The sequence below is a fragment of the Hyla sarda genome, chromosome 4 (genome assembly GCF_029499605.1).
Source record: "Hyla sarda isolate aHylSar1 chromosome 4, aHylSar1.hap1, whole genome shotgun sequence".
NCBI lineage: Eukaryota > Metazoa > Chordata > Amphibia > Anura > Hylidae > Hyla > Hyla sarda.
The window spans coordinates 149,235,153-149,253,216 of record NC_079192.1 but is presented as its reverse complement, the minus strand read 5'-3'; the positions used below and the strand labels follow the sequence as shown (position 1 = coordinate 149,253,216).

The 18,064-nt window shown below is 41.3% G+C and overlaps 1 protein-coding gene and 1 long non-coding RNA gene across 8 annotated transcripts in view; one reads left to right on the top strand and one right to left on the bottom strand.

The window, feature by feature from the left end:
* RAB27A (RAB27A, member RAS oncogene family) overlaps positions 1–18,064 on the top strand; it is a 122,393-nt gene that overhangs the window by 77,245 nt on the left and 27,084 nt on the right. For 6 of the 7 annotated variants that reach the window (XM_056572352.1, XM_056572353.1, XM_056572355.1 and 3 more), the window contains 3 exons: positions 11,832–12,004; positions 14,607–14,692; positions 16,404–16,507. In XM_056572352.1, the coding sequence (XP_056428327.1) occupies positions 11,852–12,004; positions 14,607–14,692; positions 16,404–16,507 (343 nt within the window). In that variant the 5' untranslated portion in view covers positions 11,832–11,851. Of the gene's footprint in view, positions 1–5,649; positions 5,765–11,831; positions 12,005–14,606; positions 14,693–16,403; positions 16,508–18,064 lie in introns of those variants that run through there. The other variant, XM_056572356.1, reaches the window with a different exon arrangement.
* The window catches only part of LOC130368553 (uncharacterized), an 80,346-nt gene continuing 75,261 nt past the window's right edge, over positions 12,980–18,064 (bottom strand). The window contains exon 6 of the long non-coding RNA XR_008892502.1: positions 12,980–13,066. This is a non-coding gene — a long non-coding RNA (uncharacterized LOC130368553). The remainder of the gene's footprint in view (positions 13,067–18,064) is intronic.

Here is an 18,064-nt window from a genome sequence, read left to right as displayed (position 1 = left end):
CCCTCTGGTGTCTTCCAAAAGTAAAAACACGTCAATTTTATGATGCAAACATAAAGTAGACATATTGGAAATGTGAATAAAATAAAAAAATATTTTGAATATCCATTTTCCTTACAAGCAGAGAGCTTCAAAGTTAGAAAAATGCAAAATTTTCACGGAGTTATTAATGTTTAAAGTGACAGTGGTCAGATTTGCAAAAAACGCTCTGGTCCTAAGGTGTAAAATGGCCTGGTCCTTAAGGGGTTAATGACAAAAAAAAATAAAGTATATGAGAAATATGTTGTAGTACATCAGTACTACAACATATAAAAAAAAAAAAAAAAAAAAAAGGTCATGACAGTGCCCATTTAAGTTTTGATAAGTTTTACACTATGTACATTTCCTCGTTATATACTTTATCTTTCTTTTGAAGGTTTTCTGAACCCTTTTAATTAACCAGAGAATTTCAATACAAATTTTGAAGATCATGTGAGTAGGGCTAGTAATGAGAAAGGGGGGAGGATGAATGCTCACATTGTTTTTTATTTATCTATGATTTTTGTATAACTGGTTGTAAAAGGGGGTGGAGTTCTAGAAGTCTACAGTAGGAAGTGACAATTACAGTGCATTTTGTGTGTGGTTTACAGCCTATACCACATACTTTATATCTATAATGTGTCAAAAATAATGGTTAGCAAAAGTAACTATTAACTTGCCATTTAAGATGTTAAATTTTTTTAGCTTCTTGTTGTGAATTATCGTTGGAGTTGGCGTGTCTTAGCAAAAGGTTTTTATTCAGCAATTGTAGAAAATGTATCCAGTCTTAAATGGGGGCACTCATTAAAAATGTTTTTGCTATTGCACTCCTTATGGTAAATAAAAAAAATCTTTCTAATGTACTTTGTTTAAATTTAATTAAGTTTTCTGTGTTTTATTTGTTAATACAATAACCTCCAGTTAGTGTGGAATATAGGATGCAAGGTCTGGTAGGGACCACTCACTCAGACCCTCAAATACCGTCCTTGATATGGGATGAATGACCCGGGTGGCCGTATGATGACAGCTAGTCCCCTCCTGGCAGCAGCAGCATCTGGACCTTACATCCTATATTCCACACTAACTGGCGGTTATTGTATTACAGCTGCATATCTTTGTTTAACTTTCTTTCCTACATTTTTATCCCCTGATGAACCCCACATTACTCCACACTATATTGGAGGGGGGGGGGGGGGGGGCGCATCGGGATTAATTACTTTGTATTTGTGTATATTTACATAGTTAACTCCTTGTAGGATTTTGTGCTCTAATAGGGGAAGTTTTGAGCCTTATACCATTTATGTGAGCTCCCCTTCACCTATACTTATTTACAATTATTTGTGTACTTTGAGGACTATTTATCTTATTACTAAATACTATTAAAAGTTAAGTTTTAAGTGAGCTAACTATTCACCTTCTGTGAAACCTTTAGGGTGCACACCCTAATGCAATAGGCTCCGCACGCCTATGAAAGGAACACCCACATGTGAGTCTATTACAGACAGTACACCCCCTGGGGAAGGTGTATAGGGGTGAAGTGGACATTTGAAACGGATGGGTGTTCCCTAAATTTGGATGAAACACTATGCTCTAAATCATCATTCTGGGAATGTGATGTGTGTGGCCGTCCCTAACCTGTTGCCTGCAAATGCGCACCCGCTCAAGTGGAGAGAGAGCACTGCACATTTGAGGAAACATGCAAACTCCCAATGCTATTTACTCGGTGATCCATGACCCATTTTCTTTGAGAAAAAAAATCATGATGTTATCAGGGGTATTATGCAAATGTTGTTGTTTTTGGGAGTGAGGGGGGGGGGGGTGTTTGGATTTAAAATTTGGAAGACCGTGTACTCTGGACTGGTACATTGGGGTAAAACTATGGGAAATTAAGGGTGATTGAGGGTGAAGGATTCAAAATTTAGTACTCCCATGGAAGTGTGATACTCCTTGAAGCAATCTTTAATGCAGAGGCCCGGATGATCGGTGTCACACTGAGTGGTGGTATCCTTCCTTATCCCCCTCCTGCAACACAATTTGAAATTTTTCTGGGAACGTCCCTTCTTTACAGTGTGGGGGACCTCACCTGGAAAGTGTTGGCCAGAGATGATCCGGGCGTCTACAGTTCCAGAGGTGCTCTGGCCTCTGCATGAATGTCCCTGTGTTGCCAGTTACTGTGGGACAGTACAAAAAAAGAGTTGTACATGGCAACCTTGACAATGTAGACCGCAACTTTTTTGCACCATGTCTGTGTTTTCCGCATGGCGTTATATGGCTTGAGGACTTGGAGAGATTAAGTTCCCCCATATACTGATTTTGGTTCAGAATACAAATGTACTTGAGGACTGGTGTTGCAGTAATTCGCACAGGGACAGGGGTGCTGCCATTACCATGAATTTTGGTCAGCATAAGGACCTCCCTGTTTGTCCTTATACATGACCAGCAACAGATTTTCATGGGTAAGGGCACGGGTCTCACTCCTGGGGATAGGTCGGGAAGCCTCTTTTGATTCTTCCGCACAGCCCCACAAGCGGCCGTGGATCTGGAATCGAGGGATGTGAAAAGAGGGATACTGGTATACAAATTAACGTATTTATCGGCGTATAACACGCACTTTTTAGGCTAAAATTTTTAGCCTAAAGTCTACCTGCGTGTTATACGCCGATAAGCCGCTGCAGTTCAATGATTTAAAGCGGGCGCTTTAAATCAATGAACTGCAGCGGCTTTGCAGGTGCAGAGACCGCCACCGCTGCTGGCTTCTCTGCCCCTGCCTGTCCTGGGGTCTAGAGCCCTGCTGCTGGCCCTTCCCTCCCCCTGGCTATCGGTGCCGCTGCCCGTTCTCTCCCCTTGACTATCGGTGCCGGCCATTGCCTGCGCCGATAGCCAGGGGGAGAGAAGCGGCGCCGGCAATGGGGCAGTGGCGCCGACAGACGGGGAGAGAAGGAGCAGCGGCACCCATTGCCGGCGCCGCTGCCCCGTTGCCTCCCCCATCCCCGGTTGTATAATTACCTGTTGCCGGGGTCGGGTCCGCGCTGCTTCAGGCCTCCGGTGTGCGTCCCCTGCGTTGTTGCTATGCGCTGCGAGTGCAGTGCATAGAAACGACGCATGGGACTCACACCGGAGGCCTGAAGCAGTGCGGACCCGACCCCATCAACAGGTAATTATACAACCGGGGATGGGGAAGGCAATGGGGCAGCGGCGCCGGCAATGGGTGCCGCTGCCCCTTCTCTCCCCCTGGCTAACGGGCAGCGGTGCAGATAGCCAGCGGGAGAGAAGCTGCGGCAGCAGGGCTCTATCCCCAGGAAAGGCAGGAGGAGAGAAGCGGGCAGCGATGGCCCCTCTCCCCCTGCCTTTCCTGGGGGTGTATCGGGGTATACGCATGCACACACATACACCCTCATTTTACCAAGGATATTTGGGTAAAAAACTTTTTTAACCCAGATATCCTTGATAAAATGAGGGTGCGTGTTATAGGCTAGTGCGTGGTATACCCCCATAAATACGGTATCCACGTAAAGGTGGTAACCCGTATCCAACAGTGGGTGCAAAAGGTCCCACACGATTTTCCTCTAACACACAGAGTACAGGAATCTCGTACACTCTAAACTTGTAAGTGTACCTTTGGGTACTCTCGCAAAGTTTGTAGAGTTTCACGCCATATCTCACCTGCTTAGTGGGGATATATTGGCAGAAGCTGAGACTCCCATTTAAAGCTGATGAGACTCCTCAATAGAGACCTCCCTTCCAGGGACTTAGGCCTCCCTAAATTTGGCATCAAAGTGAAGGGTGGGGGACATGCTACATTATCATCTAATGCCCTTTGAAATGCTGGGTCATGATGGGGTTAATGATCACGATGAACAATGTAAACCAAAAAAAAAATACCATAGTACAAAATTGCAGATTTTTGATCATATTACATCCCAGAAATAAGTGATCAAAAAGTCACATATACGTAAAAGTGGTGGTGAGAAAAACTACAGATCAAAGACAAAGACAAAAAATGAACCTTCACACAGCCCATATACTGAGTTATAGGGGTCAGAATAGGGAAATTTTAAGCATACTTATTTCTTACAAAAGAAGCATGTAAAAGATGGGTATACTGTAGTTTTACTTTACCACTTTACCATAAAGTGCACTTTGTACTTTCCAATTTCCACCCACCGTTTTATCCTCGTGCTGTACATTTGTATGCATGTATGTTTTTTTGCACAGCTACTTACTTTGTAAGAAAACAAGAGTTTGGGAGGCTCACACTGTGCTAATATGTACCGAGGTTTCCCTACGAACCAGAAAGGGAATAAAGAATATAGTGGTATACAGACCTCTAGGTATATATTAAATATTCTAATATTCATCTAATACAATTTTATTTAATTGTACCTTGTAATGACACCTATGTCTCTGTGAAGGAGAAAAAAATAAGTTTTATGTCTCTTAAAGGGGGAGGCGGAAAAATAAAAAGGCAAAACTTTTAATTAGTTGTGTCCTCGAGGCCAAAATGGTCTGTGTCCTTTTTAAAGGGAGGATAATGATGGTCATCATAATTATTGCTAGATGTAGGGGAAACGTGTGTGCTCTCACTAAGGATTAATCTGGGTATTGGTGAAATAGAAAATAATAAATTGAATTACAGCTGTATTGGCGAGTGTTGTGAAGGATAAGTAAGGGTGCGTTCACACGTGCGTATTTTTTGCTGCAGATTTGCTTTCGCAGATTTTTCTGCCCACAGACTTCAACGGGTTGCAAAATCTGCAGCAGAAAATACGCACGTGTGGGCGCACCCTAAGGGTACGTTCACACGCGCGGATCCCCATCGCGTATTACACTGTGGATCCTCCACTAAAGGACCGCTGTATGCTGCCTTTACAGCGGCAGATTGCTGCTCTGAGCAGGCACCTGTAAAGGCAGCATACAGCGGTCCTTCAGCAGCGGATCCACAGTGTAATACGCGCTGGGGATCCGCGCATGTGAACGTACCCTAAGAGTGAATCTTGAAGTTGATCTTCTCAAATCTGTCCTATCTTGTGCTTAGTATAAGAAATCTGTACATTTGGCCAGTTGTAACTTACCAAATCTTTCAAGTAGACTTGTAGTAATGAAGAAATTCATTGAAGATTACAATAGCAGGTTTACTTAAGCAAATGAGGATTCTCTGCGTTGTGTAAAATGTTCTCAGCTAGCTTGTACAAACAAAGAAATAGAAAAGATCCTATCATTTATGGGGCAGATGCCAAGTTGGAAGCACTTGCTTTGAAAAGAAACAGAAATCTTTCTGTCTTGGAATAATTTCCTCAAACAAATCACTTACTGGTATCTTCATCTACTGTAACATTTACTCAGAATGTCCACGCATTAGAGCAGTGTTTCCCAACCAGGGTGCCTCCAGCTGTTGCTAAACTACAACTCCCAGCATGCCCGGACAGCCAACGGCTGTCCGGGCATGCTGGGAGTTGTAGTTTTGCAACAGCTGGAGGCACCCTGGTTGGAGAATGCCACATTAGATAGTAAGTTCCCTTCCATGAGCTGTGTGGAGCCAGGCGGCATCCTGACAACTGTACAGCTGTGCTTTCCTGTAGCTCAGTCATTGGGCACACCTTCCGCTCACACTGACATTAGTACAAGCAGGTGACACGTAGGCTGCCTGATTGTGTGCTGAACAGGTGGAGCGAGAAAGTACATCTACTCCACATCTACCTTTTAGGATTACACACCAGCTGGGGTTTTCCTTCCCTGATACATAGTGAAGGTGAGTTTTCTGTTTGCTCGGTTATACAATTGATGCTACATAGCACGGTGTTCCCCATACATTCTATAGTCTGACATTGATTTTTAATTTTCATTGCATCTAGATCTGTATTCATGCCCCGCGTCCTTCTTCCTTTCTTGTCCCAGCCATCCTGCTCCGCGCCAAGGTGGAAATACTGTTTGTAGACAATGATGTGCATCATTGCACTCAGCAAACAGCCATAACTCATAGAAACTCCTTTTCTAAAAGTAGCAAAATGTTAACTACCTACTAGCAAAAAAAAAAAAAAAAAAAACTCATTCTCAGTATTTGTAACAGTGGGTATTAACGTTGGATGCAACATTGTATTTCAGACACTGTTAGGTAAAATTAACCACTTCCTTATCTCCTAGTTGCAGTTTTGTTTCACAATTACTGTATTCATCTAAATGACCTGAAAGGATAATGTAATGACAGGGTTTAGATTTACACCCACAGACATACACTGTGGGACATGTTTACCATGGCCTATTATCTTTAAACATCATTCTCATGGTGTTTCATAGTGACTCAGTGGAAAGGGTATGAACTGAAATATTCCTATTCAAGTTACGAGTGATAAGGTACCAGTATGAGAATTTGTCCTGTGTCAAATAATATTTAGTGGTGATTGAAACTGAAGTAGTAGTGAGTAAACTGCAGATGTGGGTAGTAAGAAAGTAAGATCGTAACTACAAATGAGCGAACTTACAGTAAATTTGATTCGTCACGAACTTCTCGGCTCGGCAGTTGATGACTTATCCTGCATAAATTAGTTCAGCTTTCAGGTGCTCCCGTGGGCTCCCGGAGACTCTTTCTTAGGTCTGTATCCACCTTTTCCAGCCAACCGGAGCACCTGAAAGCTGAACACATTTATGCAGGATAAGTCATCAACTGCCGAGCCGAGAAGTTTGTGACGAATCAAATTTACTGTAAGTTCGCTCATCTCTAATCGTAACCCCCAAATATATGATGGCTGGTGTCATAAAGAAAACCTGTCCCATTCCAGCTATACTGGAACGGCTGCTTTCTGAAGATGACATAGTGGAAAGACTGACATGTGTCCGATTCAGTGCTTTAGGGTCACTGGTGAAATGTAGTCAGGTGTGGCAGGCAAGGAATTCTTCACTCTTCTTCCCTAATATGAAGTTTTTGTCGGCTGGACGAGGAGATTTGAATTTGGCACATGTTGCTGAACCTTTTCATAGGGTACAGTAAATATGTTTTTTTGGCTGGCGGAATTTTAGAATTCATCAGTAGGTTACCTCTGTAATTTAAAGTCTACTGTTCCTAATGTAGTGAATACTCTGCAAACAGTAATTTAACTCTTTCTTTAGCAGGGCTGTAAATGAGCAGCATACCTATAATTTTGAGGCTGAGCAGCTAATGTTCTGAAGCTATTAACTTCAAAGCTGTTTGGAAGAGTTTCTAAGCTCCACTTTTAGGAGTCTTGAGACTACATTATTAGTTGTTGTTTAACTTGTTTTGTGACTTTGAGTTAAACATTAACAATCTGACACGGCCTGACTTCTCCCATGCATATATTTGTGCCATTTATGTATGTGTACCTTCCATTACCTTGATCTTAAAAGTAATAACATTTGTATCCTGTTTGGTGGTGGTGATCTGATGAGCCTTATTTAATGCAAGCTACAACATTACCACTGAAGAAAGCTAGTTCCCAGTTTTTCAAGAATCTTTCACATAGAGGGCAGCATTAGACTGTATGTAATAGAACCTGAAATTGTTCTTAGGTTGGTGGCTTTCAACGTTTCTATTGCAAAAAACTGTCCCCTGCGCTGTTCTTTAGGAGACTGCTTTTAGGGTAGAGTTTTGTTGCACAGCTATCATATGTGGATGTAACCCTTTCCATATGCAATCGTTACTGGCTGCAAGACTTTGCCGATGTCATCACTGATTCATTAGCAAGATCATGTGCCACTCGCCATTCCATATAAGTGGTGGATTTCGTCTGCACAAAGAGATCGTACCTTATTTGGTATTGATAAGGTTTTGAGGTGCAGTTGATGAAGCCAAAACCAGGTTTGGATCCCAATGGGAGAGAGAGTTTGTTTTTTAATCCACTTCTGGTTTTAGCTTCAAAAACTGCTTCACAAAAGCTGAATGTGAAAGTGCAGTTGTCGGGTAGAGTCTCTTTTCGCTGTCAATGATTTCACAATATTTCCACGATTAATGGCCACCACAGATGGGCATAGTTATCTGCATTCATCTGCTGCAACCTGTGACTCTACCCTTAGAAACCAAAATAAACATTTTCATATAGGAGTCTGAGCTTCCTGTAAATTCCACGTTGTGATTATTTAAAGGGGTACTCCGGTGGAACACAAATGTTTTTCAAATCAGCTGGTTCCAGGAGGTTTATACAGATTTGTAAATTTCTTCTATTTAAAAATGGTAAGCCTTCTAGCACTTATCAGCTGCTGTATGCTCCAGGGGAAGTTGTGTACTTTTTTCATCCTGACCACAGGGCTCTCTGCTGACACCTCTGTCCATGTCAGGAGCTGTCCAGAGCAGGAGAGGTTTAATATGGGGATTTGCTTCTACTCTGGACAGTTCCTGACTAGTGTTGCTCGCGAATATTTGCAATTCGAATTTTATTCGCGAATATCGCATATTCGCGAATTCGCGAATATTCGCGAATATAGCGCTATATATTCGTAATGACGAATATTCGTATTTTATTTATTTTTTTATTTTTATTTTTTCACAGTACACATCACAGTGATCATCCCTCTCTGCCTCCAGCTTATGTGGTGTAAGAAGGCTGTAATACTACTGTGTGAGACTGGCGTGCGAATTTTCGCATATGCGAAAATTCGAATATGATAATTTTCGCATATGCGAAATTTAGCTCATGTTAATTTTGTGTATATAAATTTTCGCATATGTTAATTTTCGCACATGCGAAAATTCACATATGCGAAAATAAAACGAGACCATTACGAATATGCGAATATTCGCGAATATGACGAATATTCATCCATATATTCGCGAATATTCGCGAATTTGAATATGGCCTATGCCGCTCAACACTATTCCTGACATGGACAGAGGTGTCAGCAGAGAGGACTGTGGTCAGGCTGGAAGGAAGCACACAACTTTCTCTGTAGTATACTGAAAGGCTTAAAGGGGTACTCTGCTGGAAAGCTTCTTATGCCATGTCCAAAGGATAGGGGATAAGATGTCTGATCACAGGTGTCCCGGTGCTGGGGACCCCCTGGTTCTCTGGGCCGGCAGCAGCAGCATCCAGAACATGGAAGCTTGGAGCTTTCATCTTTGTGACGTCACACCACGCCCCCTCTATTTGCGTCCATGGGAGGGAGCATGACTGCTAGTACATAGCTGTCACTCCTCCACCCATAGACATGAATGGAGGGGACGTGGCGGCTGTAGTCGCTAGTCATCCCACACGGAACAGAGTTTGCTCAGTGCCCCGGATGACTGGGGTGCTGCAGCGGAGAAATCATATCTCCTATTCTTTGGATAGGGGATAAGATATTTTCCAGCCCTTTAACTTTCTGGCACTAATTTGTTTTCCACCAGATTACCCCTTTAATGCACAGGCTTTGTCAGATGACTAGATCTGGGATACTTTATAATTCTATCATTGATTATCTGCTTATTAAACTGTGGAGGCTTAATTAAATGTATAGTCTGTTCTTAATAGTGTAAGGTTGCATTAACACGTGTTGAAAAGAGACAAGTGCCGGTAGAAATTAGCATTTAATTACCTGAACAGACATCATTAAAGGGGTACTCTGGCAAAAAATGCCCAGACCACCTTCCTAAACAACAAAAAAAAAATCTAGTTGCCTCACTTGGTCCCCCATAGCCTCCATTATCACTGCTCCTGGTCTGCGCTGTGCCTCACTTTTTGGTTCTTTGGGTCAATACGTCACAATGCGGCTCAGCCAATCACTGTCTGCAGTGATGTACTGCCTAAGCCAGTAGCAATGTGAGGAATTGACTGTGTTTTAATATAGGTTTTATCCCCCATTGGACCATTTTCTTTTTCTTGTTAATGGCAAAACACCATCTTACTACTACTTGTCCTTTTATGATGGGCAGTTCACTGTGCTGTTTAAAAGAAATGACAGGTGCCAGCAACTATTGTATCTGTCACATTTATAGACACCATGATCTCTAATACAGGAAGTGCTTTCTGTGATGTACAGAAATATCGGAACAAACTCAAGGAAGTTGCACAGCAGTAGTTTGCAAAATGTTTATTGAGTAATGTTAGGCTTTACATTTGCAATTTGTTATCTATAGGGAGGCATACTTACTTATAATACTCAACATGAGATTAAAGTAGCAACTTGTCAGTAGTTGTGATCTGTGGGGGGTCCAGGTGCTGAGACCCCCATTGATCACTAAAACATGCACACAGCAGTACTTGGCTGAACCCTTCTTGTTTCTCTGCTCGTGGAAGCAGAGCAAGCAGTGTATGGACTTGCAGAAAGACTCATAGATTTTCAGTGAATTCGTGGACTACTTGTTCTGCTGTCACAAGTAGAGAAGAGCAGAAAAAATGAAGGGATGCTGCACCACTACCCACTCATCTTAGTGATTTGATAGGGTCTAAGCACCCACACCCGACCATTCACATGTCTGATGTTGTTTTGACATACATTTTAGGCCCCTTTCACACCATCGTTTGGGCCTTAAGGACTCAGACAATTTTATTTTTACATTTTTGTTTTTTCCTCCTCGCCCTCTAAAACTCATAACTCTATTATATTTTCATCCACAGACTAGTATGAGGGCTTGTTTTCTGCACGACCAGTTGTCCTTTGTAATGACATCACTCATTTATATGGCCCAACCACAAAAATACAATTTGTGTGGGGAAATGGATAAGAAAACCGCAATTTAGCAATTAAGGAGGGTTCGTTTTCATGCTGTTCACTTTACGATAAAATAGACCTGTTTTCTTTATTCTGTGGGTCAATACAATTAAAATTATACACATGATTACATACTATTCTATTATTGTACCACTTAAAAAAAAAAATCGCAAACTTTTTAACCAAATAAGTGTATTTAAAATCCCTCTAATTTGCTGACCTATAGCTTTTAAATTTTTCTGTATAAGTGGCGGTATGAGGGCTAATTTTTTGTGCCATGATCTGTACTTTTTTTTTTATTTTTTTTATATACCACGTTTGCATATATAAAACTTTTAATACATTTTATCAATTTTTTTTAAATAAAATGTAAAAAAAAATCAATTTTTTACTTTTTTTTCTTCTTCACGCTGTTCACCGTATGGGATAATTTACATTTATATTTTAATAGTATATGTTTTAATAGATATTTATGCATGCGGCAATACCAAATATGTTTATTAAAAAAAAATTTACACTTATTGGGGGTAAAATGGGGGGGAAGGGACAACTTACATTTTTATTGGGGGAGGGGACTTTTCACTTTTTTATTTTTATTTTTTTTACTTTTATTTTGACACTTTTTAATAATCCCCAAATGGTCTATTCATAGGGCATAGCACTGATCAGTGTTATCGGCGATCTTCTGCTCTGGTCTGTTCAATCTCAGACCAGAGCAGAAGACCCTGGGAGACGGACAGAGGCTGGTGAGGGGACCTCCGTCCGCCATTACAGATGATCGGATGTCTGCGGCTGCACTGCGAGCGATACGATCGTGCATTTTTCTGACCGCACTCCCGCAGATGCCGTGATCTGTATTGATCACGGCATCTGAGGGGTTAATGACAGACATCTGCACGACCGCGGATGTTGCCCATTACCGGCGGGTCCCTGGCTGCTATCAGCAGCCGGGAACTGACACGCATGACCCGTGCATCGCTCCGATGCTTATGGTTATGTACAGGATGTAAATGTACGTCCTGGTGCGTTAAATACCACTGCACCAGGACGTACATTTATGTCCTGTGTTAAGGGGTTAAAAAAAAAACATCAATAAGTTAAGTGTGTCCCAGAAGTTTGATGTTGTTAAGAAGATACAAACTAATGCCACTTTTGTATTTGCTGTTTTTAATATTTTGCAGGTCACTACCCAGGCTTCACAATGTTTGATGGGGACTATGACTACCTCATAAAGTTTTTAGCATTGGGAGACTCTGGTGTTGGAAAAACCAGCTTTCTTTACCAATATACAGATGGAAAATTTAATTCTAAGTTCATTACAACAGTAGGCATTGACTTCCGGGAAAAAAGAGTGGTGAGTATTTGTTCCTTTTGGTATATCGCCAAACAAGAGAAATGAACCTAAATTGTGGCTGGCCTATAACAAAATATCTCAATGTATGTGTTCCTTATTTGTGTGCTAAGGCTCAGAAGTTCAAATCTATTTGGTTTAGGGTAACCAGTTACTATAGAAGTGCTGTTTAATCTAACAACATCAAAGAGCAGTGGTCTGCAAACTGTGAACCTCCAGATGTTGCAAAACTACAACACCAAACCAACTGCTGTCCAGACATACTGGGTGTTGTAGTTTTGCAACATCTGGAGCTCTGCGGTTTTGACACAGCTGCTAGAGAAGCTGAACCACTTGACACATACTTTTGAGAAAAGGTTCAGTGTATCTTATTGGTTAAAATCTCTGCTTGTTCTGATCTTAGGAGTCCAGTGGGTGGTACTTATTAGTGACAGTAAGCAGTCTATGTACGCATGCTTAGGCAGGCATTGAATGACCCCGCCCACTGGTTTTCTCAGCCCAGAATGAGAAGAGATTTCAGTCAGATAAGTTACAAGACATTGAATCCTCCCCCTCCAAATTGTATAGGAGTCAGCTTAGCTTCTCTTGTCCCATAGCATGATGTCCCTAGATTAAACAGGATTGTATATGGTGACAGGTTCTCTATAACATATTGATTACAAGCTGGACGTTATAGAATAACTTTTCAATATAACATACATACAGAGTGACAAAGAAATAGTAGTAAAAGGCTGCATAATAGTAACATAAAAGAAAAATGCGCCATTAAACCTGGACAAGCCTTGCAGTAATATCTGGGAAGATGGGAAAGAATACACATTTTCTCTGTCCCTGAAAACTCAATGTAAACATCTTTCCACAGTTCCTTACTGTACCAAGAATTTCTTGAGAAATCGCTTTTAAAAACTTAAGGTTCTTGAGTAAAATCCTCAGAATGCATTGTTGTTACTGCTCACATACCTTGCAAGGCTAAAGACACTTTCATTTATTCCTTTATTGTTAAACCAGTTGTGCAGGTTTTAGCTGTTCTAGGCTTGGTTGGTATTGATATAATATGAAATATAGCTAAACAGAAATTAAACATCCAGTTATTTATTTGTGTATTGGTCTAAATTGTTACCTCAGCTTCAGGTATTTACAAGTGCCCTTCTATTCTATTGCGCAGAATGCATAGGAAATAATGTCCTCTTTTACACCTGCAGCTGGAGCGAGCTGATTTTTATATGGAATACATTAGCCATGGCTCCCTAGCAGCAAAATATAAATAATGCACAGGTATTATGCTTCATCCCCCTTGCCCTTATAACATTTACTCTGAAGTTTAGCACCACGTCGTCTTTGCCATCTTAAGACAGACATTGCCTCTATCCTTTGAAATTCACTTGTGTATTTTTGGTTAGATGTCCTCAAGTAAAGGAGTATGTAAATGTATTTAAGAAACCAGTAGAAAGTATCGGAAGACAGGCCACAAGTATGTATATACCGTATTTTTCGTCATATAAGACGTTCCGGCATATAAGACGCACCCAATTTTAAAGCATAAAAATCTAGAAAATAAAGATTCTGAACCAAATACAATGTAGAGTATAGGACAGTGATCTTCAACCAGCGGACCTTCAGATGTTTCAAAACTACAACTCCCTGCATGCTGGGAGTTGTAGTTTTGCAACATCTGGAAGTCCGCAGGTTGAAGACCACTGGTATAGGAGGTAACACTTACATGTCCCCGCCGCTCCTGACCCGTCACCGCTGCCCTGGATGTCGCCCTCCATCGATGTCGCCGCGTCCCTGGGGTGTCCCCGTCGCTCCGGAACGTGTCTGCTGCCCGGTATCCTTGCCCTCCGTCGCCGCCATCACGTCGCTACGCACGCCGCTCCTATTGGATGACGGGATGCTGTGCGCGACGACGTGATGACGACGGAGAGTGCCAGCCATGCAGGGGATCCCGGCACGGAGCAGACACCGAGGAGACAGGTAAGGTCCCTCCCGGTGTCCTGTAAGCTGTTCGGGACGCCGCGATTTCACCGTGGCGGTCCCGAACAGCCCAACTGAGCAGCCAGGTTAGTGTCACTTTGGCTTCAGACGCGGCGGTCAGCTTTGATCGCCGCGTCTAAAGGGTTAATACAGGGCATCACCGTGATCGGTGATGTCCTGTATTAGCCGCAGGGACCGCCAGTTTTAACGTGTATTTGCCGTATAAAACGCTCCAACTTTTCCCCCCCAGAAAGAGTGCGTCTTATATGGCGAAAAATACGGTAACTGCAATTTCCAGTGTCCTGTAATAAAGCATGGCCTAGGGACCCCTAACTTCCTTACAGATGATAGCTCTGCAGCTATACTTATTAGTGTTGGTATAATTAAAAGATATTTTTGTTGTTAGCCGCAGAATTGAGCCACATACTAGTCGGCCACCATAAAAACGTGCCTTCCATCCATCTATCATCCTAAATTGGCCTTGTGTGTAATGGTGCGTAATATAGTTCTGATATATCTGCAGCTGCACAATCCAATTACAGTATATTCCCACTGGAGGATAGATCTGCTGCACTGCCCTTTTATCCTTGGATGGTTCTGTTTTTAGTGTTTCCACCATCTCTTTTCTAAGGTATATCATTCAAATGGTCCTGATGGAATTGCTGGCAGAGGTCAGAGAGTCCACCTGCAGTTATGGGACACAGCGGGTCAGGAAAGGTGAGTTTAAAAGTATAAAGCATTATTATACAACTTTTGAGTCAAATTAATTTGTGTTCTGGAGTATCTAAATGGGATTCATACAATAGACTAGTAGTCTCTGACCTTTTGGCTCTACATCTGTTGCAAAACTACAACTGCAAGCATGTCACAGGGTTAAGACAACTGGTGTGGACTGTTATGAATATATAGCTCCAAAGAAAGGACTGCACATAGTGTTGAGAATACCATTCTGGTACTGAAAGTGCCCCTATATTTACATCTGATGGGTGGGGACAGACCTCTCCTTAGAGCCAGAGCCTTGTACAAAAGCAGGAAAACATGGCTACGTTCTTCTAGAAACTGCACCACACCTGCTGGCTTGTATTGCAGCTCAGCTACATTTAAGTAGCAGTGGATTGGTGTGGCACTAATTTTGGGAGAAATCTGCCATGTTTTTGTAATCCAGTCCTTTTTAGGAGACTTCAAAACAATGTCACTTCTTTACTTTTCTATGGATTCCACACCAAGTGGATGTGAAGTGAAATTGAATGATTTTTGGGTTGATTTGTTTTTCTATAATCTTATTTGGGCATTGTTTTTACAAAGTCATTTCCAGAGTGATTTGTACCCACTTTAATTAAATTGCTAATTCATATGGTAGGTGGAAAGATAGTGTTGGTCATGGCATCTTATAGTAAAGGATGTATGGCCACATTTTACGTCACTGTGATTCGCTAGTCTGTGGGCTGTGACATAGGGTTCTATAACAGACCTCTGTCTAATGTAATGACAATTGTTACAAACCCCCGGAGAAGTAAACATGTTAAAGAACACAGAAAAAATATTCCATGGTGGCAAGCCGTGCTTTTATTAAAGAAAAAGATATGTAATATTTTATATATTACCACTTCTTCTCTTCAGAAACAATAGCTGAAGTAGTGGCATTTACATTTGGCTGCGGTACACTCTAAATGTAACAGGGGTAAAATATACTTCCTATTAACAGTATCATACTTGTGCACAGTTTTCCTTTTAAACTTTGCTGTTTGTACAGTTGTTTTTTAGCTAATAAGACATGAAGCAGCTGAGTGCCAGATACCACTCAGCTGCTTTTGTATTGTTTTTTTATCTGTATCCACAGATGTGAAACATGGTCTGGTATAGGTAACCAAATATGACCTCCTCAGGGGTGACATATCCAGAACCCTCAGCTAAGCCTATAGGCTATAATTGCTGTAGTGCGGTAACATACTGAAAGACAGAGGGTCTAATTTGTCTTCCATTTTAGGTCTAATTACATAATAATCGAGCTGGCAGTTTGGGACATAACTACATGTAATTTGTTGTACACTCACTAGATACACACCCTGAATAGTTTTAACTCAGATCTTTGGAAATCCACAATAATTACATAATGGTGAATAATGAATATTCAGTGTTATCCACAATTTAATAGGGATGACAGTACATGATCAACGAAAATCCCTTTATGTTAAAAGTAAACACACTGAAGGACAAGAAAGCATAGCCTACTATTTGTCTATCTTGCCTTTATGCCTGATATATGATGTATGCTGATGTGTATACGATAGTCATTGGTAGGTTTTAGTTGTAGAAAGAAGTTTTGAGATTATTACTGTATATTTATTATTACTATTATTATTTCAGTGCCAAAAGAAAAGCTGCCTCAAAATTTTCCTCACTGTAATATTTGATGGATCTTTTCTAGGTTTCGTAGTCTCACGACCGCCTTCTTCAGGGATGCAATGGGATTCCTTTTACTTTTCGACTTAACAAATGAACAGAGCTTCCTGAATGTCAGGAACTGGATAAGTAAGTTCACCACTAAGTAATAACACCACTACCGGCAATGTTTATTTATTTAAATATATTTCCAGATTGCAGGGTATCGGAGTAGAGCTTATGTGTAGATAATAGCCACACTGCTCTATGTGACACTTATATTGTGAATAGTGTTTCATGGAGTAATGTGCTGTGCTTAGTCGGTGGGGAGCTCCTACAACATTTTTGCATCTGGATAAATAACAAGAATTGCTGTGAAGTCAGTGTAATATGTGGGGTTGGAATTAGAGGTGCATAAGTGATCATATTTATAGCTGTGTTATCGATACAGAACTAAAATATTTTGTTACTGTATGAATCACTTTTTGTGTCCCCTTTCAATTCTGTGTACTGCTCCTATTTAGTTTCTGGTTGGATTGTTCATCCAAAGATTCATGGAAAATGAGTATAATACCAGAAGAACATTTTGTTCTTATGGGAATTTTCTGGGTTTCCCATTTTTACACACACTTATACATAGATATTTTGTTTCTGGTGGTATTGCATGTTGCCAGTGGTAACCTAAAGCGGTTTCTGTAGTTGTCTGAACAAAGACTCTTATTACTTCACATGGGGAATTGCTAATAGGCAGTGAGCTATATACAGGGTGGGCCATTTATATGGATACACCTTAATAAAATGGGAATGGTTGGTGATATTAACTTCCTGTTTGTGGCACATTAGTATATGTGAGGGGGGGAAAATTTTCAAGATGGGTGGTGACCATGGCGGCCATTTTGAAGTTGGCCATTTTGAATCCAACTTTAGTTTTTTCAATAAGAAGAGGGTCATGTAACACATCAAACTTATGAGGAATTCCACAAGAAAAACAATGATGTGCTTGGTTTTAACGTAACTTTATTCTTTCATGAGTTATTTACAAATTTCTGACCACTTATAAAATGTGTTCAATGTGCTGCCCATTGTGTTGGATTGTCAATGCAACCCTCTTCTCTCACTCTTCACACACTGATAGCAACACCGCAGGAGAAATGCTAGCACAGACTTCCAGTATCCGTAGCTTCAGGTGCGGCACATCTCGTATCTTCACAGCATAGACAATTGCCTTCCGATTACCCCAAAGATAAAAGTCTAAGGGGGTCAGATCGGGAGACCTTGGGGGCCATTCAACTGGCCCACGACAACCAATCCACTTTCCAGGAAACTGTTCATCTAGGAATGCTCGGACCTGACACCCATAATGTGGTGGTCCACCATCTTGCTGGAAAAACTCAGGGAACGTGCCAGCTTCAGTGCATAAAGAGGGAAACACATCATCATGTAGCAATTTTGCATATCCAGTGGCCTTGAGGTTTCCATTGACGAAGAATGGCCCCACTAACTTTGTACCCCATATGCCACACCATACCATCAATTTTTGTGTTCCAACAGTCTTGGAGGGATCTATCCAATGTGGGTTAGTGTCAGACCAATAGCGGTGGTTTTGTTTGTTAACTTCACCATTTACATAAAAATTTGCCTCATCACTGAACAAAATCTTCTGTGTAAACTGAGGGTCCTGTTCCAAATTTCTTTTGCCCATTCTGC